The sequence below is a fragment of the Salvelinus sp. IW2-2015 genome, linkage group LG16, assembly GCF_002910315.2.
Source record: "Salvelinus sp. IW2-2015 linkage group LG16, ASM291031v2, whole genome shotgun sequence".
Classification (NCBI taxonomy): Eukaryota; Metazoa; Chordata; class Actinopteri; order Salmoniformes; family Salmonidae; genus Salvelinus; species Salvelinus sp. IW2-2015.
In genome coordinates this window covers 10,247,519-10,270,478 of record NC_036856.1, presented here as the reverse complement: position 1 = coordinate 10,270,478, position 22,960 = coordinate 10,247,519, and the positions used below count along the sequence as shown (strand labels likewise).

General features: G+C 41.7%; 2 protein-coding genes across 3 annotated transcripts in view; both read right to left on the bottom strand.

The window, feature by feature from the left end:
* Window positions 1–22,960, bottom strand: part of LOC111975565 (KN motif and ankyrin repeat domain-containing protein 3) — a 381,145-nt gene that overhangs the window by 323,059 nt on the left and 35,126 nt on the right. The gene's annotated exons all lie outside the window — the stretch shown is intronic.
* On the bottom strand, window positions 857–22,695 carry LOC111976046 (very low-density lipoprotein receptor). Of its 2 annotated transcripts, XM_070447511.1 has the most exons (15): window positions 22,525–22,695; window positions 20,616–20,741; window positions 20,053–20,169; window positions 18,737–19,108; window positions 17,804–17,923; window positions 17,360–17,485; window positions 15,451–15,622; window positions 15,098–15,313; window positions 14,428–14,546; window positions 10,706–10,845; window positions 9,576–9,717; window positions 9,321–9,446; window positions 5,017–5,091; window positions 3,751–3,908; window positions 857–2,932 (listed from the first exon to the last, which is right to left on the bottom strand). In XM_070447511.1, exons 1-15 carry the CDS (start codon window positions 22,583–22,585, stop codon window positions 2,897–2,899), a joined length of 2,106 nt encoding a protein of 701 aa, XP_070303612.1. In that variant the 5' UTR covers window positions 22,586–22,695; the 3' UTR covers window positions 857–2,896. The 2 variants fall into 2 exon arrangements, with proteins under 2 accessions (XP_070303612.1, XP_023860532.1); XM_024004764.2 differs by lacking the exon at window positions 20,616–20,741.

Here is a 22,960-nt window from a genome sequence, read left to right as displayed (position 1 = left end):
ACTATAGGCTAGTAGCCTACGTGAGCACCCAATGAAACAAATTATCTTGGGATCCTGGAGTCCAGCTGCTCTCCAAATTCGCTACAACACCGATATTTTGCAGGCCATTATAAACCTATAGCGGACCACTAAATAGAGTACCATAGCCTGTAGACTAATAGTACATTAGTGGGCAAGTGAAAGTAAATTATAGGCCTATCCAACAACGGCTGCGGGATGAATGAAACAGGTATTTTACGTGTCTATGGGAGGAGAGGCAACGCAAGGACCACTCCTGCATGTGCAAAGCAGCTCATCTTAAAAAGCGCTGTGTGAATATATTCATGAATGGATTCTCCCTTTTTTAAAATAATAATTGATCTAAATATAGGCCTWTTAGATCAATGATCATAGGAAATAATAAATAAATAATCACTGATCTGACATGACTTGGATGGTAGCTTAGCGTAAAATCTCCTTTCACTATCGGTAACGATGGGAGGAATGAAGGAAGCATAAGTTCTCCCAAAACTATTTTACTCAACTACACCGCTAACTTAAGCTACCACTTGCTCACCTTAGAGGCTACTAGTAGTGGCTGGAGCTGTTAAGTAAGTCATAATAATGGACCGTAGAATTGCTGTATCAGATGGGCTTAAACCAACCCCCCCCACTATAGCCATTAGAATGGTATTGCTTTGGGGAAACCGTATGTGTGTGTGTGTGTGCGTGTGTGTGCGCGAGCGAGCGTGTGCAGCTTTATCGAAATATTGCTACTTTATTCACGAAATGTAATTTAGTCTTTATTCTCAACAATCCATTCAGACTTTACTCTCTAAGTGTTTCAAGAGAAGGTACTATGCGTGCATAAAAAAAATCGAATTACCACCATCACCGTTTTATTTTTTTTCTTCACTTGGACCTAATAATCTTCCGTAGTTTTAAAGTTCCACTGATTTAAACTATATTCATAGAATTTAAAATCAGCAAAACAGATTTCAGACATACTGTACTTTTTATTGTGGCAATGACAAGTTTTGCCTGACACCTCAAATAACAAAAAGCCTAATAAACTATTTGAAAGGACAGCAATAATTTACAATAATCAAACAAAAAGGCATAACATTGTTTGTCAATGAAGACATAGCAACTGATCTAAACAAGGCAGACCAGTGTGAATGACTCGATTACAGCGTTGAGTGAGTGCTCTACTTCAACGTCAGAGCCACCTTAGACATCCACCTTAGACACATCTCAACTACAGTTGATCCCAGAACACCAGATAAGAGTGCATGTAACTAGGAGCAGAATGTAAAACCCATGTCTCTTGAAATATGCTCATATTATGTAATGAACAAGACATTCTACACTCCACAAATTGTTAGGCTGGTTCATAGGTTTGCATAATACTGTATCAAATGGAGAGTGATTATTTACGTGTGTGAATCAATTATGTACAGTGCATTCGGAAAGTATTCAGACCCCTTGACTTTTACCACATTTTGTTAAGTTACAGCCTTATTCTAAAATTGATCAAAGAAAAAAAAATCTACATCAATCTACACACAATACCCCAGGTTTAAAAACATTTTTTTTTTGCAAATGTATTACAAAATAAAAAACTGAAATGACTTATTTACATAAGTATTCAGACCCTTTGCTATGAGACTCGAGCTCAAGTGCATCCTGTTTCCATTGATCATCCTTGAGATGATACTGAGTAAAGGGTCTGAATACTTATGTAAATGTGATATTTCAGTTGTTTTTTTTTAAATATACATTTGCAAAAATATCTAAAAACCTGTTTTTGCTTTGTCATTATGGGGTATTGTGTGTAGATTGATGGAAAAAAACAATTTAAGCAATTTTAGAAAAAGGCTGTAACGTAACAAAATGTGGAGAAAGTCAAGGGGTCTGAATACTTTCTGAATGCACTGTATATAAACATATACACTGAGTGTACAAAACATTGTTAACACCTGCTCTTTCCATGCCATAGACTGATCCCTTATTGATGTCACTTGTTAAATCTACTTCAATCCGTGTAGATGAACGGGAGACAGGTTAAAGAATCATTTTCAATTCTTGAGACATGGACTGTGTATGTGTGCCATTCAGAGGATGAAAGGGCAAGACAAAATACTTAAGTCCCTTTGAACGGGGTATGGTAGTAGGTGCAAGGTGCGCCGATTTGAGTGTCAAGAACTGCAACGCTGCTGAGTTTTTCACACTCAACAGTTTCCAGTGTGTATCAAGAATTGTCCATCACCCAAATGATATCCAGCCAACTTGCCACAACTGTGGGAAGCATTGGTGTCAACATGGGCCAGCATCACTGTGGAATGCTTTTGACACCTTGTAGAGTCCCGTGACCCGACGAAATATGGGGATTAGTTTGAACATACAGACTAGTCAACCGATTGCAAAAAGACATTCAGATCGTGTCACAATTCAAGTGTATGCATGAGGGGTACAGTATCTCACATATGCTGGACATCTGTAGCTAAATCACTGCTATGCTTCAGAATCCCCAAGGCTGGGGTCAATTCCAATTAAACTCATCAAGTTAGAAAACGCAATGACTTGGAAAAATCCTCACAGAAAATCTTGTTCAAGTTGCTCAAGTAATTCTCAAGTCAATTGTTTAAGTACATTTTTAGCCTTCACTGAAACTGAGGTGGACTTGATCCAGGCTTTAAAAATGGGCCACAACTCAAACCTCAARATTGAGGTTGAATTAGGCCCTGGGAGGACCACTGGTCATCATGGGGAAGTGCTGTAAGACGCCTCCTCTCTTCTTCTCACTCCCTTTTGCCAGATAACCTGATGAGACTCCAGGCTCCAGGGACTGCTGGAACCGGGAGGGGTGGGAGCACAGCTGGACACCTGTGTCTCTTACACAAGTGACTTAAAACACTCAGTAATGGTCCAAGTCCAGCTTAAGCAAAGTGTCCTGAGGAGAAGATGGCAGTTTAATAAGCAGAGATCACATTCACCACTTAAGCATTTTAACAGAGGGCAGTCTGTCAGGTGAGGCACGGTTATGAGACACCAGGGTCCTTGGAGTCAATGAGTACGGATACATGCACACAATAATATAATTATTGTGAATAGTCTGATTCATATAATAGTTTGATTTAAAAGTTTACATGCTTTGCAAGAAGAACGATTTCCCTAATAARCCTGTTTACATGGACAAGTCTGAAATCAGGCTACATGATGGGACTTTGATAAATGCAGAAAATGGCCAATCAAAATAAACGTTCCACCACACAGACCATGTTATTTTTGTGAAGCATATTTGATTTCTAGTTCGGACAAATAACGTTTGTATGTGAAAACTCTTTCTAAGATGCATACTTTCAGTTTTTCCGAACTCACTTCACTCYCGCAAAAGAAGGAAGCTCATGCTGCTCGTGCTTGCACATGCGCAGATCAAATACACTGCTTTAACTCTGATTAAGGCTTTTACATGTCCTAATCATTTGAAAGATTGCTCAGAAAACCAGGTGTTTTAATCGCCGTATGCGTACACCGATTAAGATAAGTGTTTACATGACTAATGCCATAACTGGCATAATCAGTTAATATAAAATTATTAGTTTCCATATAAACATAGTCAATTACATTACATTAAATTAAATAATCCTTTATTTATTAAAGGAAATCCAACTTTATAAAGGAATTCATTTATCTTTCATTCTTATTGAGATCTATTATCCGTTRAACCTGGAGTCCCACGGACTCGTCCTGTTCATTGGCAGGGCTTACCTTGACAGGACAAACCTCCATGCCCCTGGCTGGTGCCTGGATGAGGGGGTCCTGGGACTCCTTCAGAGAGAAGTCTTGGAGGTTGAGTGTCCTGGAGGGCCTGAACTCCTCCCTCCACCACCACAACACCACCCCCGCCAATAGCACACTCAGGACAACTGGGCAGAAAATATAGACTGGTTAGTTTTGCACTTTATTTTAAAGGTACACACACTTTATAGTTCCTAAGCATGTATATAAATAAGGTAATAAGTCATATTAGCCATATATTAGGCCTTAATTAAGTGTATTCTTATTCAAAGTCGTGTTAAAAGGCCAATCCTTAAAAAACCTAATTGTTAGTCGTAGTAAAAGACACAYTATTTAAAGGCCCAGTGCAGTGAAAAAAATGATTTGTCTGTTTTATATACATTTCCACATGGAGTTTGGAATAATACTGTCAAATTATGATAACGCCCTTTTAATGTAYGAGCTGTTTGAAAAGATGGCCTGAAAGTTGTGCCTGTTTTGGTGGGATGYAGGTTTGGCCTGCCTGGTGGCATAACCCGGCCGACGCTGGGCCAGTTGTGCGCAGTCTCATGGGTCTCTCGGTCGCGGCCGGCTGCGATCGAACCCGGGTCTGTAGTGACGCCTCAAGCACTGCCATGCATTGCCTTAGAACGCTGCACCCCTCAGGATGCCCCTTTCTGATCATTTTAACTTAAATCAATCACAGTAAGGTACTTAATTGTTATCCAGAAATGACTTGATATTGAGATAAAAAAATGGTTGCACTGGACCTTTAAGAGCAAGTTAAACAAAAAACAGACTCTTAGTATGCTGTCTCAATGTGGAACTAACTAAGGCATAGTGCTTTATGATGTGTTCCCTATACTAAAGTGTTACCTTATTCTACCTTGCAGAAATATTGTCCAGAAAGGACCACATTGGACAGAAAGGGGCACACCTTATAGGACTAATAAGACATAATAAAGGCCTTAATGGCTACTTATATAGACACGTATAAACTACAAATTAGTGGCTATTATGTGTACCTTAAAATAAAGTGTTACCGTTTTTTTGCATATAAACCATAAGCTGCTATTTCTATAAACCGTAAGTACTGACACTTATACCCATATTTACATCAAATGGTCATCATTTGAGTCTTTCTTTACATCGGAGCAATATCATCTCTCCAGTACAGTTCCATAGATGACATGATATAAACAGACCATAAGGGATCTAAATTTAATGGATTCATTACTAAATATACTACAAACCTACCTATGAGCGAAAGGATTCCAGCATAGGTTGTATGAGACAGCGCTGGGCCTGGAAGAGTGTGAGAAACGACTGTATCTAAAAAAAGGAAAACAACAATTCCGCAATCAAGTAATCACAGAGAATAACAAATGGAAAATGTTTCACCAACTGCGATTTTCAAAGATTAAGGGACATCAGTTTAAGGATGAGAATAGCTTTTGTATCGTTAATGTTTTTGCTATTGTTGCTAACCTCGCATACGAGAGCCAATCGTAATACAGGAAGTTGTACACACAACTGTCCGCATCAGTTGTGTTAAAAGCTACTTTGCATTTTTCCCTTCTTTTCTACTCTTTCGTTACTGACCTTCGCAGGTAGAAATGTGACATGTTATTATCGTAAAGGTTAACTACGTATTATGTGTTAATATGGCCAGCTTCAGTCAGCTGATTCTAGCCATCCCGTCTGGTTAGTTCTAGTCGGACAGCTTAGTCTCCCATTCAGAGGACCCACACTTTTGTTAGTGTCTTATTGGTCAAGGTTACGCCAAATACTTACCACATCTCTTTCAGCCTATCAGTGGCCTTGATTCCCGGGACTTCAGTTGCAGTTAGTCTATGACCCCAGCATGCTGTGTGGTCAGAAATGTGCTTTCCCCATCCTGATGAGCACTTCCACAGTTTTCCCTCCTGCTGAACTTTTCCTACTGTGGACTGAATCCCTGTATGTCTGATGTTTAATTTTGCGTGCATCTAAACGACCACATAGTTAATGTCAGTTATCACTGGACAAGATTCTCAGTTATCTGAACCATCAGCGGTCAGATGTGTGTGTGATGTGTGCATCTTCTTCCATTAAAGTCCCCTTAACCTGGACATCCGCCTCACCCTTGTTCTGACCGGACATTTTGTAGTGGTTGCTACTGGCCTTAAGCCAGCACCTAAGGTTTCTTATTATATTCAATATTATAACAATAATATACCATTTCTATGCAAAAATACATTTCAACTATCTGACTTCACTTTCACATTAGACCAGCGATTACAACACTACCAGCCCACCTATTTATGCTACTAAACACAAAGTCAAGTCCCCATTAGAAAATGTCACTTTCATGGCGTATAACTTGCATTGTTGACTATCTTTTAACTTCGTCCCCAGGCTATTGCACACAGCGCATATATGCCTGGGATATCAAACACTCAAAGTTGGCCTTAGGTGGTCTGACCATAGAATACTCAGTTGGTCACTCCCATAGAAAAGTATTTGTCATCATTTAATTTTTGTGAATCACACGACGGTGAGGCTCTGTGCTTGTGGTGTTCGAGCGCAAGGGTTCTCAAACTTTTTGGGGCCGGGGACCCCTTTTGTGATAGCAAATTCATCAGGGAACCCCCATAATCAGAACACAACTTGAGTGAGATAAAAAAAAAAGCATATAAGGAGTTGACTTCGGCAGTGCATGGCCAGACAAACCAAGTCTTGTGCCCTGGGAAATAACATTGTAAAGGCCCATCTCCTGCCATCAAATTAAAGATTTTGCAGTATGCAAGCTAATTTCCTGCAATTCATTTTGTCATGGGGCAGAGAAATCTTTTCGTTGTTGCAGCTTTAAAGTCAATATCCTGCAATTATACACATGTTGCCATGAGGCGGAGAAAAATCTTTGCACTTTTAAAGCTTAAATTACAGTGCATTTGAAAAAATATACAGTGCATTCGGAATGTATTCAGACCCCTTGACTTTTTAAAAATGTTTACGTTACAGCCTTATTCTAAAATTGAGGATTTTTTATTTATTTAATCCATCTACACACAATACCCCACGATGACAAAGCGAAAACAGGTTTTTAGGAAAACAGATACCTTATTTACATAATTATTCAGACCATTTGCTATGAGACTCGAAATTGAGTTCAGGTGCATCCTGTTTCAATTGATAATCCTTGAGATGTTTCTACAACTTGATTGGAGTCCACCTGTGGTAAATTCAATTGATTGGACATTATTTAGAAAAGGCACACACCTGTCTATATAAGGTCCCACAGTTGAGAAAAAAAAACAAGCCATGAGGTCGAAGGAATTGTCCCTAGAGCGCTGACACAGGATTGTGTCGAAGCACAGACATMGGGAAGGATACCAAAACATTTCTGCAGCATTGAAGGTTCCCAAGAACAAAGTTGCCTCCATCATTCTTAAATGGAAGAAGTTTGGAACCACCAAGACTCTTCCTAGAGCTGGCCGCCCAGCAAAACTYAGCAATCAAGGGAGAAGAGACTTGGTCAGGAAGGTGACCAAGAGCCCAATGGTCACTCTYKAYYYGKWCRKMYGWMCRRRTMRAGAGATGGGAGAACGTTCCAGAAGGACAACCATCTCAGCAGCACTCCACCAATCAGGCCTTTATGGTAGAGTGGCCAGATGGAAGCCTCGCTTTGGGTTTGCCAAAAGGCACCTAAAGACTCTCAAGACCATGAGAAACAAGATTCTCTGGTCTGATGAAACCAAGATTGTCACGTCTGGAGGAAACCTGGCACCATCCCTATGGTGAAGCATGGTGGTGGCAGCATCATGCTGTGGGGATGTTTTTCACTGGGAGACTAGTCAGGATCGAAGGAAAAACTAACAGAGCAAAGTACAGCGAGATCCTTGATGAAAAACAGCTCCAGAGCACTCAGACCTCAGATTGGAGTGAAGCCTCAACCTTCCAACAGGACAACAACCCTAAGCACACAGCCAAGACAAAGCAGGAGTGGCTTCGGGACAAGTCTTTAAATGTCTTTGAGTACCCAGCTAGAGCTCGGATTTGAACCCGAACAAACATCTCTGGAGAGACCTGAAAATAGCTGAGCAGCGACGTTCCCCATCAAACCTGACAGAGCTTGAGAGGATCTGCAGAGAAGAATGGGAGAAACTCCCCAAATATAGGTGTGCAAAGCATGTAGCGTCGTACCCAAGGCTGTAATCGCTGCTAAAGGTGCTTCAACAAAGTACTGAGTCAAGGGTCTGAATACTTATGTAAATGCAATATTTCTGTTTAGAATTTTTAATACATTTGCAAACATTTCTAAAAACCTGTTTTTGCTTTGTCATTATGGGGTATTGTGTGTAGATTGATGAGGGGGAAAAAACGATTTAATCCATTTTAGAATATGGCTGTTGAGGGGAAGACGGCTCATAATAATGGCTGGAACGGAGAAAATTGAATGGTGTTTGATACCATTCCACTCATTCCGCTCCAGCCATAACCACGAGGTGCCTCCAACCTCCTGTGATATATATATTTTTGAGGAATACAAGAAGTATTGAGTCGAAAAATGTACTGTGGATACCAATATCCCTGTGAGCCTCCCAGGCCATTTTTCCCAGGGTTAACAACATAAATTGTAGATGGATAATATGACATTGTGTTGTATTGTATTACACACTTTAAAAGTTATTCCACAGATCCCTTGGCCAAAATGTTTGACTCACCGGGAATTGATCAACAACGGCACTATCCATGGTGCTGAATCTCATGGTGCTAAATCTCCGCTATAGCCCATATTTGCTTATCGGTTTGTTTAGTGCAGCATCGGATACACTATGTACCCTCTAGTAAAATCACCACAATAACTGGGTTATCATAAAGTAAAATCAGCCACAACCTTCCCAAATTCCCCTGATAGCCAGGTGCAATGGAAGAGCAAAGCGACCTCCCGCTGGCTAACATCAGTCAACAGTAGGCTAAATACAATTTCATTTCCAGGCTGTAATTAAACTGATAATATTTTCCCAGTCGGCTGAACAGTGCTCCACAGGCCTTCATTTATAAAAAATGTAATTAAAAAAAACGTTATTTAACTAGGCAAGTCAGTTAAGAACAAATTCTTATTTACAATGACGGCCTACACCGGACGACGCTGGGCCAAATGTGCCCCACCCTGTGGGACTCCCAATCACGGTCGGTTGTGATACAGCCTGGAATCAAACCAGGGTGTCTGTAGTGATGCCTCAACCACTGAGATGCAGTGCCTTAGCCCGCTGTGCTACTCGGGAGCCCTTAAAACTAGGCTACATCAATGAAATAGCGTGGTGACTTTGCAACAAATACAACAAGAAAACAGTTTGATTCCTGTGTATATTTCTAAATTTACAGTGGTATAATTATATCAGATTTTTTTCACTGGTATTATATGCTTTTAAATAGCATTTCCAGTTTGAAAGGGAATCTCGGGATGCCTGGGAAGGGCTTGCAATTTTCCCGGGAATAAATATTTTTAGATTTTCCAGAAAATATGAATCCCTACTGTGTAATAACCACAATTCATTCCACTTTCACATACTCACCATCATCATCACCGCTACCCCCTTTTGGAGGAATGCAGGTGAAGCTGGGAGAGCTTGTTCCAGAGAAAAGGTCTGGCACACACTCATATAGACAAACTTCGCCGTTATTTCCACACATAGCAGGGCCTGGGAACATCAGTAAGATAACATCAGTCAGATAACATAGACTAATTGACACAAACTAAGGTTGAATCCAAACCTTTGTGTCTTGAGCACAATTATKAAAGTTGACTCGATGGTCTGACAGATGCATACCTTTTGGTTGAAGAACCGGGTGAATGAGAACCAAGCCGCCTGGGGAAGCGATATTGGGCAGGATGACTCTAAAGAGACTGCCATTGTGCTTGTCAGCACTACAGATGGAGTGGGTGTCCTGTTCACTCCAGTATACATGTCCCTGAGAGACGTGAGAGAGTAGTGAACATATGGCGACATCCAGAATACCACACTATAGAGTGTATGAAACAATGGAATAATTAATGAGGGCTGGAATCCAAACCAGAAACCATCTGCCCTTGATGCCATTTTATAATAATGGCGAGTATGTAAGGTGTACCATTTCCCCCCACTTTCAGTCTTCTGTGAAGACTTAGTGAACTTGTTCCAGAGAATAGAATCAACAATTCAATATTAGTTCAATGACATAAACTAGGATTTGAATACCAACCATTGTATATATTTTTTTAAGTGTTTTGCATATAGCATGTTTAACCTTTATTTAACTAGTCAGTTAAGAACAAATTCTTATTTACAATGACGGCCAACCCGGATGACGCTGGGCCAATTGTGCGGCGCCCTATGGGACTCTCAATCCCGGCCAGATGTGATACAGCCTGAATTTGAACCAGGGAATGTAGTGATGCCTCTAACACTGAGATGCAGCACCTTAGACCCCTGTGCCACTTGGGAGCATATACTGGGTGAAGCTTGGTGACCCTGTTCCAGACAATAGGTCTGGCACACACTCAACAATGCAATATCAGTCAGGTCACAATGATTAAATTACACTAGGATTTGCATCCCAAACATTGTACTTTGGGCACCAAGCCGAGCCGAGCCGATATTGGGCAGAATGACTAAAGAGGCTGCCACTGTGCTTCTCAGCAATATACATGTGTCCTGTTAGCTGTAGTAAACACATAGAAGAGAGAAGTGAGGGAACAGGGCACAGCAGAGTGTATGGAACAGTAGCTTCTATCAAACTTTTATGTTTGTAACTTTACAGGGCTGGATTCTAAACCAGAAACATGCTCTATTGCAGTATGCCCTTGAGGTGTAAGCCACATTTGTACCATTTCCCKCCACTTCAGTCTTCAAAGACTAAAGGAAAGGAAACAGGGGAAGGTCTACAGAATAAGGCCTTAGTGTCATTTGGATGTCCGTACCTCAAACACTGCCAATCCGAAGGGCCTGTCCAGGTATCCATTGGACTCCACCACGGTCTTGCGATGCTGCCCGTCGAACCCGACCCTCGAGATGGTGCGCATCCCTGAGTCAACCCAGTACAGGAGTCGTCGAGGCATGTCTGTAGGAAAAACACACACTATTCAACTCTGACTTTTTAGTGGTACTATCTTATCAATTACATCACTGTTTTGTTATCAAAAACAGTTCTCTTTCAATTACTCGTTTCGATATCTCACAGCGGGATTCACCAGAATCTCTAGAAGCTCAAAGAACCAATCAGACATCTGTCGGGAGACAGAAAGGTCGAGCCTCTACCCTCATTATAAGGACACAAGGTCTCCTCAGCAAGACGTGATTCCTGTTTCCTGCTTAAGGGTTTACAGGTTTGCCACTTAGGTTACGCGGCCGAGCACAAGATTTAGAMCTCTCCTCCTCTGTGTTTCGGGTAATAGACCGAAAGGAAAGTTTTTCACACTTTTTCTACCCTTTGTCTTCTGTTGTGGCTAGTGTCACACGGCTAGCTACTGAGACTTGGCTAGCTTCCACTGGCTAGCATTGTGCTACCTAGCTAAGCTCCTAGCCCACGAGCAATGCAACTCAAACATTTTTCAGGACTGAGAACATTTCAGGTCTGCTGAGTGCAAACTTGAATGTTGTGAAAATTCTGTGCAAAACTGAGGCTGTACCCGCTTTGAGTTAGTTTTAACTTTCGCTAATGTGGCTATTTGATCCTAATGTAGACCTACCAGAGTGGCCTACCATCAAAAACAATGGAAAAAATGCATCCCATAACATTTTAACATGGAAATAGCTGTTCTATCATCCAGCCTACAGTAGCAGCCAATGTGTGGTGTTAAATGTAGGCCTACATTCCATGAGACTTTAGAAAAGAACATGCAGGGCTTGACATTAACCTGTTAATCCACTTGTCCTTCAGACAAGGTGACTGAAAATGTTGTGTTGTTTGATGCAAGAGACTACTTTACAATATAAAAATGCATTATTATTCCCATAACATTATTACAGAGAATCAATCAAATTATGCTACCCTCTGCCTATTGGCTACTTAGCTTATTCAAGCCTGTCTCTGAGTGCTGGGGTCAGTAGTGTCCCTTAAACTACTGAGAATGAGACCTCCAACGTGTCTGCCCAACGTCTTTGTATACGACCTCACGGCTCTGCGTCACCGGAAGAACCCCTTGATCTTCGTTCATGGCACTCCCCTAAGGGTAGTGTGAACGAGGAAGGTGGTGACTGACCCTTCAGAATTGCCCGGACGGACAATATGACTGTGATAGCATACATCAAGCCCAAGGGTGGCCCTTGCTCTCTGCGCTTACACAGCCTTATTCTGTGAAGAAGAACACACCTACTCTCACTACACACGGCTCATCCCTACATCTTGGTAGCCCCTCGATGGCCATGGGAGCTCTGGTTAGCGGAGATCATCCCCCTGCTTTACGACGAGCTTTGGCAATTGCCGTTATGCAGAGATCTTCTGACCATGAACAGGGATTTTCCACCCTCACCCTGACACCAGGGCCCGGCTCGTGAGAGGTTAAATCTGGATGCAACAGGCCTGCCTCTCAGCGTCAGAGACTATCCAGAGTGCCAGGGCCCCTTCTACACACTCACTGTATGGAAACAAGTGGTGATCAAAAACAAATCATTCCTTACCAATGCTCTGTATTCAAGGTTTTATGGTTTTTGCTGGACCTTTTTGGACAGGGGGAAGGCTTCTCCACTGTTAAGGTCTATCTAGCTCTGTCATATAGGCTTTGACAATAACACAGTGAGGAAAAACTCCTTGTGTCGTTTCATGAAGGGAGCGTGTCGCTTAGGTCCAGTTTCCAAGCCTTTAGCCCGTCTTGGGATCAGTCTATTGTGCTTGAGGCTATTTCACAGCAGCCTTTCGAGCCGCTGGAAAGTGTGGAGATGAAGGACTTCTCCTTAAAGACAGCTTTACTAGTTGCTGGTCGCCTGAGCTCCACGCACTGTCAATTCACAATTCGTGCCTACAGTTTGCCCCAGGGTTTCCTTGGTCCCTCCGCCTTCATGCCTAAGGTCAGCGACAATTACAATTGTCTCGTCTTGAAGCTTGTGGCTTTCCACCCACCGCCCTTCACATCTACGGAGGAAGAGCATATCCACCGTTTATGTCCAGTACACGCGTTGCACATCTACTTGAATAGAACGAGAGCTTTGTGCAAGTGCGACCAACTCTGTGTCCTTGGCACCTCCCTACAAGGGGAGGCTCCTCTCTTGTCAACGGTTATCACATTGGATAGTGGAAGCTATTATATTGGCCTATAATAGCAAGGGGTTACAGCCTCCAGAGGGCATGAGTGCTTAATCCATCAGAGTTACACCATCCAATTAAATACTTATTTGCAGGTTCCTTCTCAACAATGCAACAACAATAAGAAATAATAAAAGATAAGAATACGAACATAAAGTAAATGGCTCAGTAGAATAGAATGAACATTTTAGTATAATGCAGGAAGGCACAATTTATAATCCAAATCTATCGTATCCTATCGTTTTGACAATATCACAATATTATTTTTGCACAAGTTGGCTGTACCTGCACCAAAACACCAGTATTTTTCCTTAATAGCTTATTTTCCATCTTTTTAAATAGGGAGACAATTTGTTTTCAGCACTTATTTCCATGACTGATCAAAACTCGTTTTCTCATGGCTCTCTTGTCCCTCTGTAGCAGACATATAGTGAGAAATATGTTTGGACAATGGAATTGCAATAAAATAACAGTATTGAATCGCAATCCATATAGAATTGTGAGAATCGCAATACACATCATATCGGTACTTAAGTATCGTAATAATATCGTATCGTGAGGTCCCTGGTAATTCACAGCCCTAGTGAAAAGGAACTAAATTGACCTTAACGTAGCTACTGATACGTAGACTCTCACCAAGTCACCTAACGCGTAACTGAGTGCCTATGGAACAGTCTTGAATTAGCATGGACTGTCAATGGCAACACGTTTTTTTCTTATGCGTTCACATGTCAGATGACATGTTCGTTCACACGTACGATGACGTTCAGATGCGTTGTTGAACGCGTGAACGTGTCGACATACGTGTAAATGCGGGAATAAATGACAACATATTTCTGCTAGAGTGGGAGCACAGTCCCAGTGATATGCAAATGTGATGCTGGATTTGCATTTGTAGTCTGTGATAGTCTGTAGTCCTTGCCACCTGCGTTGCGAGTCAGTTGTCAAACATCAATTCAATTTTGAGTCTGTATTGTCTTTTTCCGTCCCTTAAAGGATTTACGGAGCTCATAATTTCCTAACCCAGGTTCTCTGATATTATGAGTGAGATATCCCCTGCTTGCAAGAGAGCAAGGAATAAGAGGCATGCTCGAGAATGACCAGAGGGCGGGCGAGTGGCTCCTTATCAGGGGAGGAGCTCACCTCATTCGCCACTGGACTTGTCTGTCTCCGACAGATGTGTGTGATTGGTTCTTCAAGCTTCGATAGATTCTGGTGAATCCCACTGTGAGATATCTCACTCATAATTACAGATAACCTGGGTTACGAAAATAACCTTGAGTCTTTGTAAATCCCAAATTAAACTACATTTGGCCAACTAGTAAGCCAAACACTTACACTTCAAGAAATATAAAACCAGTTTGGTGTAATACACATGTATAGAAGAACAGCCAAACATACCCAGAGAGATGGCGACTGGGTTCCATATGGCTGAGGTGATTAGTGGCAGCCTGCCTTCTCCATCCAGGCCAGCACGCTCAATCCTGGGGGAGCTGCCACCTTCTGCCCAGAACAAGAACCTGGGGAAACAGGAGCTCTCCATGACTACATTGGATCTGGCTTTGACATCCACATCTCTCCTCTCCTCAAGACAGACTTTGAACCATTTAAATAAGTGTTTATCTAAASCCTACGAAACTCTGTGCAAGCTTGAGACTGAGCGCAAATTACAAAGGTCTACTAATTTACATTTTGGGTACAGTGAACTGATAGATTTCATTTTTTATTATAATTTTTTTAATAGGAGGCCATGTTTGAGATAGAAAATCCTTATTGAAATTGAGAATACATTTAAAAAATGTATATTTCTTCATAGTAAATTTGGGTACAGTGAACTGATAGATTTCATTTTTTATTATAATTTTTTTAATAGGAGGCCATGTTTGAGATAGAAAATCCTTATTGAAATTGAGAATACATTTAAAAAATGTATATTTCTTCATAGTAAAAACAAATATATATCTAATATTTAGAATTTGATTATGTAGTTGATTTGTTTTTAAAGCACAATGACCTGGGTGCATACAATAGGTCTCCACGACTAATATTGAGAACTTCCAATCCAGCCTACCCCAACAAGGGCTCCACAGCCACTCCAGTGGGCGTGGCCAGCCCTCCTATCAGGAGGCGTTGTGCAGAGACGTCCAGACGGGCCACATCGATGGAGTGAGTATCAGCGTTGGTCCAGTAGAGAAGCTCATGGATCCAGTCCACAGCCAGACCCAGGACAGCACCATGGCCTTTCAACAGCAGGACAGGCTCCAGGGGCTTCCCATCCATGGAGATCCTAAAGGGCACGCAGGACAGATCAAATGTATGGGAACTAACATCTAGTACCATTTCACAGAGCAAAAGAACGGTCAACATTCATATTAATATTAACAAGGGCCAGATTCAGAAAGTGTTTAACTCTGAGATGTGTACCTGTAGATGGAGCCTTGTCCTGGCCTTGCCCAGTAGACAGTGCGGTTTGCAGTCAGGGCAGCCATAGGCCCTGGTCCCAGTAAGTGAGCAGCCATCTCCCTGTACTCCATACCGGCAGTGTTGACCCGGCGCACCCCCTCAGAACTACTCAACACCAGCTGAGCCACGTCTCCTGCGAGTACACTCAAATCAGTCCCAGACACTCAGGACTAACAATAATACATCAACAAGCACAATGACGGAATGGGCAATAGTGATGAAAGTAAACAGATATGCACATCAAACGAAAAAACGTATCCTGCTCTTTCCAATATCACTTTTGTTTATTAGCTTAATTAATAACCCTTTACACTTGTACCCATATACGGTAGGGATAGGACAAATTGACAATTTGAATTTCCAATGTCACACCTTCAATAATGCAAGGCCTAGGTTAGGATACTCTACACGCAACAGACTGAAGAATGAACGCACACTGCCATCATTAGCGAAGAGAAAGAGGGGTGTAATCATTAGCCCAAACAGAATGTTTAGCAACAGTATTTATATTGGACAAATTCAGATAGGTCCCTCCCTAAAATGATTTATTATTTGTGCCCTGGTCCTATAAGAGCTCTTTGTCACTTCCCACGAGCCGGGTTGTGACAAAACCTCACACTCATTCTTATGTTTAATACATGTATCGTATAGTGTGTGTGTGGCAGGCTTACAATGAAGGCAAAAAACAACATTTGAGAGTGCGCCGACCCTGGTGCTAGATGGGGTAAGCAGCTGGAGGTTGAATGTTTGAAGGGGTACGGGACTATAAAACGTTTGGGAACCACTGCACTAGAGCAATGAAAAGCTCCATCATTAATTACTCTGATGATCACAACAGCAAAAAAGCCGTTTGCTCAAGCCCTCTGTCCCGAACACATTCAGAAGGTCAGGTATGTGCTGAGATACTTGTAAGGCATCGACATTCATATAAAATCCAGTAAATAAGCTGTGAAGTGGTGCAAATTCCACACATTGGGCAGTAGGGATGGCGACATTGCCATCTGTCTAAAGTAAATTTGACGACATCATAATGATGATGACAAAGTTGCTTCCTACAAATGATCTGCCTACTTTAGCAACATCATCGGATTACCAAGACACTATAAGTGTAATTTACACAAAGCAATCAGCAGCCCCCGTTATGACTGGGCACGGCTCGACTTTTGGGAGTCACTACGGCTGAGACGTCTTTAGAACGTTCATAACAATGGCGGGATGCGGCCGAGTGACGGAGGTGCAACCTTCCCGTGAATACATTTGGATTCGAATACTGGCTGTAAATATGTAATTATTCTTCCTATTCACTAGATTAGAGCAAGAGAAAGCTCTATCATTAATGAATTACTCGGATGATCACAAAAATAAATGCTGTTCCCTCAAAACACCCCTTGTTCAAGCCTCTTTCCCGCACACATTTAGAAGGTCAGGTTTGTGTTGAGATACTTGCAGTAAATCATTGACATTCATAGGAAATCCTGTTAAGTAAAGCCAGCTGTCAAGTGGTGCAAATTTCCCCACCTTGGGCAGGTGGGTTGATAAAGAATTGCGCTGGCTTACATTGTGACAGGAAAATATTAGAACATCTAAATGTAACTAAATCCTGGTGAAAAAAAGCATACCATTGTGCGTGTGTATGTGTGGGTGTACTCTGTTATTCATATTCTTACAATACATTTTACAACAAAAACAGTGCCATTTTGTCAAAAATTAAATCTGCCCTACGCATTTGCCTTTTCAACTATCTCAGGACATAAAGTAGTCACGTCAATCATATCAGTGTGAACAAAATTCCAAACACTTTGAGCAAACATATGCTATCAGTAACTTGCTGTATCTTGCAGCTCACTCATTCAGTAGAATTTGCCCTCACCTTTAGCCTTACACTCCCCTGTCCTTGGGCTCATCAGGTAGCCCTCATGGCAGTCGCAGGAGAATGTCCCGTTGACATGTACACATAGCTGATTGCAGACGTCAGAGTCGAGACACATGTCAATTTCTGAGAAAAAAAGGGTATTTCTTCATTATTTCAAGAGGATATTTCAGACTGGAAAACATTCACTTTCATTTGTGTTCTGTCACACTTTTCATGTTTCATTTGTGTTCTGTCACATACTCTGAATTGGAATCTACCAGAAGTTTAATTTGAGTCATCAAATCAACCAATTATGACAGATTCATTGTAGTGTGCTGGTGTGACCAAAGACTTGGGCTATTAGTTTTCCTGACCACATGACCTGGGACCGACTGTTGGTCTAGCATTACATGGTCCATACAAATCTGGGCCCTATCAATGTCTCTCAAAGAGGCCACTCACCCTCACACTGGGAGTCATGCAACAGCCTCATACCAGCAGGGCAGTCACAGAGGAAGCCCATCGGCTGGTCCACACACAGGTGAGAACAGCCACCATTGTTCACCAGACACTCATTCTGATCTACACAGAGAGAGATACAGGGTCAGTGACAGGGAAGAGTGAATACAGGACCAAAACAGTTCAATGGAACATTGAATAACCATTCTGTAGCATAGTCGCAAACAAGTTGGAGAACATTTGCCCATTGTCATTTCTTAAGTAATGTGCCTGCATCATTCAAATTAGTCAACCAATACTGTCTGCTTTTAATTGTCAACATTTTAGCCAAACATGGTGCACCATGTACCATGCCAAACAAAACAGAAGCATAGACACAAAGATATCATTGTGATAAGGGACATTACCTATCCAAACAATGTGACACTATATAGGCTATCAGGGAATTATTACAGGATGTGAGACAAAGCTAGTTTTAGTGCACAGATCCAAAATATATTATATAAAATTCCAGAATGTTTTGCCAGTTTCTTGGAGCAACATTAAGCCTACTCCTGGGCGAAAAAGCATGCTCAGTAGAAAATTGAAAGTGCTTTTCAGTCGAGTGCTAGACTTATTAGTCTGTGTCCGGAACATTGATATTCTAGTTATAGAATATCAATAGCATTACATTTTTAGGGCAAATACATTTTTCAATATCGTTGAATTCTGTTGGGATTCTGTCTGCATCACAGAGTTTACAGGGCCCTAAAGTAAGCTACAACTTGAGAAGTTAAGTTATTTTGCCATCTGCTGGTCTATAATGATGAGAGCAGCAGTGCATGGTTGTGTTCAAATTAGACAAGTCCAAGTGGTCTGCGTTTCAGTCCATATTCTTCCATTTTCTGCCTAAAGATCTAGATGCAATGTTAAAAAGCGACAAAAGTTATATCTCACCACAGTCATCCTCATCCCTCGCGTCAGCACAGTCAGGCGAGTGGTCACATCTCCAGGAGTAAGGCATACACTGGCCGTCCCCACAACTGAACTCAGAGATTGAGCAGGTGTGAGGGGCAGGGTGCTGGCCGGAGGGACATGCGTCAGCGCCCTCGTCCTGCCCGTCAGGGCAATCGGGCTGTCCGTCGCACAGCTTGGCCCTGGCAACGCAGCTCCCTGTCCTCTCACAGAGGAAGAAGTCGGCTGTACAGTTCTGACAGGAGGCTTCGTCACTGCCGTCGCCACAGTCGTCAGTGCCATCACAGCGGAAGCGGAGGGATACACATCGGCTACTGCTGCAGGCAAACTCATCCTTCTTACATTTGCGCAAAACTGGGAAAGATGAAAGCCCATAGAGGAATTAGTGGTCATGTACATTGAATAAAGGGGTATAATTCCTAAGCTTTTAAATGCAAAGTTTGCACCTATTATTATTATGACTTATTATTATAGAAAACTAGGATAGAGTGAACCTTAAAAATGTCCTAAAGGGGGAAATTGTCTAAGAAAAAAAGACTGTACATTACACACTCAATAACATAATGCATACATTGTACGTTACCCGTCATACATATTCTACACGTCTCGTACAACCACATACATATTGCACACTGCCCTTACACATTCGGTCATTGGTGTACTAACACAGCTCAGCTTTAGTTATTGCTGTTTAGGTCTTTTTATTCTGTAAACCTGGATTTGCTGGTTACTGTTATGCTTTAATCCCTCTGGAATTTAAAGGGGCAATCTGCAGTTGCTTCATCCATTGTTGGACTTCTGAATTAAAGAAATGTACCCATTGGTTATTGAAGAATATAACTTAAATGCCTCCTGAGCTTTGTTCAACTGTCGTACCCCAAAATATAAGCTAGTTTCACTCCAATGTTTGTAAACAAAGTAAATGTAAACAAACCCTATATAGCCTCAAAACATGGTTAAAACAATATATTTTAAATCCTGGATGGTCAGTCCTTGCATCCATAGAATTTGAAAGTGGTTACATTTCTCCAGCCCTATCCCTCAACATTTTACAGAAACGGGTGGGGAGTTAACTTTGTTATTGTTTCAACTGCTGATTGCCACTTTAAGCAAAGTTTGCATTTGTGCAAAGGCTTAGTGAATGTGGCCCCTTGTGTTTAAGATTATGAAAGAGGCTGTGAGGAAATCGTCTGGATAAAGAAATGTGCACTTCACACACTGACGTTCAGAGCAATTTGTTCCATGTGTTACTTGAGCCCAACCCACATGGCAGGTATCATCTTTCCCATAGCTCTTACAACAGGTGTCTTCTAACTCGTCAGAGCCGTCACGGCAGTCCGGAGTGCCGTCACAGAGAGCACTCTGGGCAACGCAGCCTCCATCTTTACACAGAAACCCTGGGCAGGTCTGCTCCCCTGAAATACAGACGAAATGAAATTCTCTTTTCACAAATGACAAAATTGTTATATGCAATTAATCCCTTATATCAATACATTTTATGTAAATTTGATCTGGATCATATTCATAGTGCACTGTAGCAAAAACAGCATTTCTTATTGGACAAGTTCAAGCAGTCTCTCCCCGTTTGATAGTTTTCTTATATTTGGTGTCTAGTGAACACAACCCAGAGTACACAATGATAATACGGATGTACATACCTACAGTATGCTCAAACAGATCCAATTTCACAACTGATATGGCCAAGTATGAAAATCAGCAAACTCAAAGACTTTGGACTCTGACATCCCTGCTACTGGATACTCTCAAGTTAGTACAGGTACATCCCTCTGTACTGGGGAATTCAGCCTCTCTATGATCCACTGGACTTTGACCAGGGAAAACCCCCTCCACTGTCACTCACTGCAGCGGAGTTCATCACTGCCATCCTCACAGTCTCTGTCACACACCCAGAGGCCAGGGATGCACCTCCCGTTCCTGCACTTGAACTGGGACTGTTCACAGGTCGGCAGGGTGTTCCCTATAATGCCTACAAATGGAGAGATGCATTTGGAATTTTCTTATAAACTACCCAAGCCCATTCATAGACGATAACTACCTTTAGCGATTATTGATTACGGTATCTTCTTTCCGGAGATACGGTTTTGGAAACATAAAGGCCAGATCTTTAATATCAGCAATAAATAATAAAAAATAATAAGTAAATGTTAAATTACTACACACCTTTGTAGGGTTAGGATTAGTGTTCCCACATGGCCATATTACAGTGCTTGTTTACGGAAAYCAGACGCGACCACCTGTGCTAATTAGTGTGCTCCGAACCCCTGTATTTAAGCGTCACTGGGGAGGAAGTGTAGTTCGCAGACTGGAGGCACACACTGCATTATGGATCTGTGCAAATCTGCTACATTAAGTATAGCTTTTTTATTTGAAATATTATTCCTCGCTGACATGAAAGACACGGGACATGTTTTGAAAACAGTTTCGCATGCGATGATTATTGACGTTTCTAAACGTTAAAACATGTTTAAAATTAAAATTAAAACTTCTTCAGGATTGGTGGATCCCCTGCGGGACGGTTGAACTAACGTAGGCTAATGTGATTAGCATGAGGTTGTAAGTAACAAGAACATTTCCCAGGACATTGACATATCTGATATTGGCAGAAAGCTTCAATTCTTGTTAATCTAACCGCACTGTCCAATTTACAGTAGCTATTACAGTGAAAGAATACCATGCTTTTGTATGAGGAGAGTGCACAGTTTTGAACATGAACCTTTATTAATAAACAAATAAGGCACATTTGGGCAGTCTTGATGTAACGGATGTGAAATGGCTATCTAGTTAGCGGTGGTGCGCGCTAATAGCCTTTCAATCGGTGACGTCACTTGCTCTGAGACCTTGAAGTAGTGGTTTCCCTTGCTCTGCAAGGGCCGCGGCTTTTGTGGAGCGATGGGTAACAATGCTTCGTGGGTGACTTGTGTGCAGAGGGTCCCTGGTTCGAGCCCGGGTCGGGGCGAGGGGACGGACTAAAGTTATACTGTTACATTGACACAACATTTTGAACAGAAATGCAATGGTTCATTGGATCCGACTAAAACTTTGCACATACACTGCTGTCATCTAGTAGCCATATCTAAATTGCACCTGGCCTGGAATAATACATTATGGACTTTATCTTGCATTTCAAAGATGATGGTACACAAAAATATTTTAAAAACGGTTTTTTCCCCCTTTGTATTATCTTTTACCAGATCTAATGTGTTATATTCTCCTACATTCCTTTCACATTTCCACAAACGTCTGAGTGTTTCCTTTCAAATGGTACCAAGAAAATGCATATCCTTGCTACAGGCAGTTAGATTTGGATATGTCATTTTAGACAAATTGGGGGGAAAGGGGCCGAGAGTTTTTTTTAATTGTAGTTCACACGGCGACAGCCTTCGGCGAAGCTAACTGCTGAAAACCCATCATAGAGAAAGTTTTTCGAGAGCTTTGGCTATACCCACTCTACAGCAAGAGAGATGTGAAAAGAGTCTACAGAAACGTTGAATTACTTCGATTTGGGGTAGTCCCAAAGGTGCAGTAGCAAGTCAATAGACATTTTATAGCAAGTATTTTCATAACATGCGCTATCAAGTGCAGATATGTAAGAAATGTGGGCTACACGTCATAAAACAGCTGCGAATCAGGCGATGGAAATATTGTGCGTCTATTTACACAAACCGAGGAAACGTTACACGCGCCCCCAACGGCAAAATGACAAATACCAATAAAACATGTGCAACTGGTAACTGGCAAGTTTATCTTACCCCAAATATGATGTAAGGTTAGCAACTGAGTAAGAAGAAGTATTCTACTAAAATATCCCATGCTCTGTCCTTCGTTGTCTGCAGGCAGAGGCGCATGGAAATGACGTAATGTTGCGTTAGTTAATAAGACGAGCAGCGTTAAAAACGGTTGTGTTGCGATGTGTTCGAAATCTGAACTGAACACGTCTGTGAACCTAAAGCCCTTTCTTGATGTTGAGTCGCATGCAGTGACGTAAATAGCTTGCCACTGCCATGCATTGCCGAAAGTAGCCAGCCTAGATATAATGGTGCCAGGACCTGCTTTAGGGGGAATAACGCAGTTTATGAAACTGTCCTTGACACAAATCTGTGTTTTCCCACGTTATGTTCTCAGTTTCATTTTCCCTGGTTTTAAAATAGTTGTTAATAGAGAAACAACGCAATTTGAGGTTCTGAG

What these genes read in the sequence shown, in the direction of transcription:
- LOC111976046 (XM_070447511.1), bottom strand. Translation starts at nt 22,585, where the DNA reads ATGGGATATTTTAGTAGAATACTTCTTCTTACTCAGTTGCTAACCTTA. An exon ending in GGACAAGGCTCCATCTACAG is followed by an intron (nt 15,314 to 15,450) that starts GTACACATCTCA and finishes CGTGCCCTTTAG; the next exon opens with GATCTCCATGGATGGGAAGC. An exon ending in CCCAGTCGCCATCTCTCTGG is followed by an intron (nt 10,846 to 14,427) that starts GTATGTTTGGCT and finishes TTTTTCCTACAG; the next exon opens with ACATGCCTCGACGACTCCTG.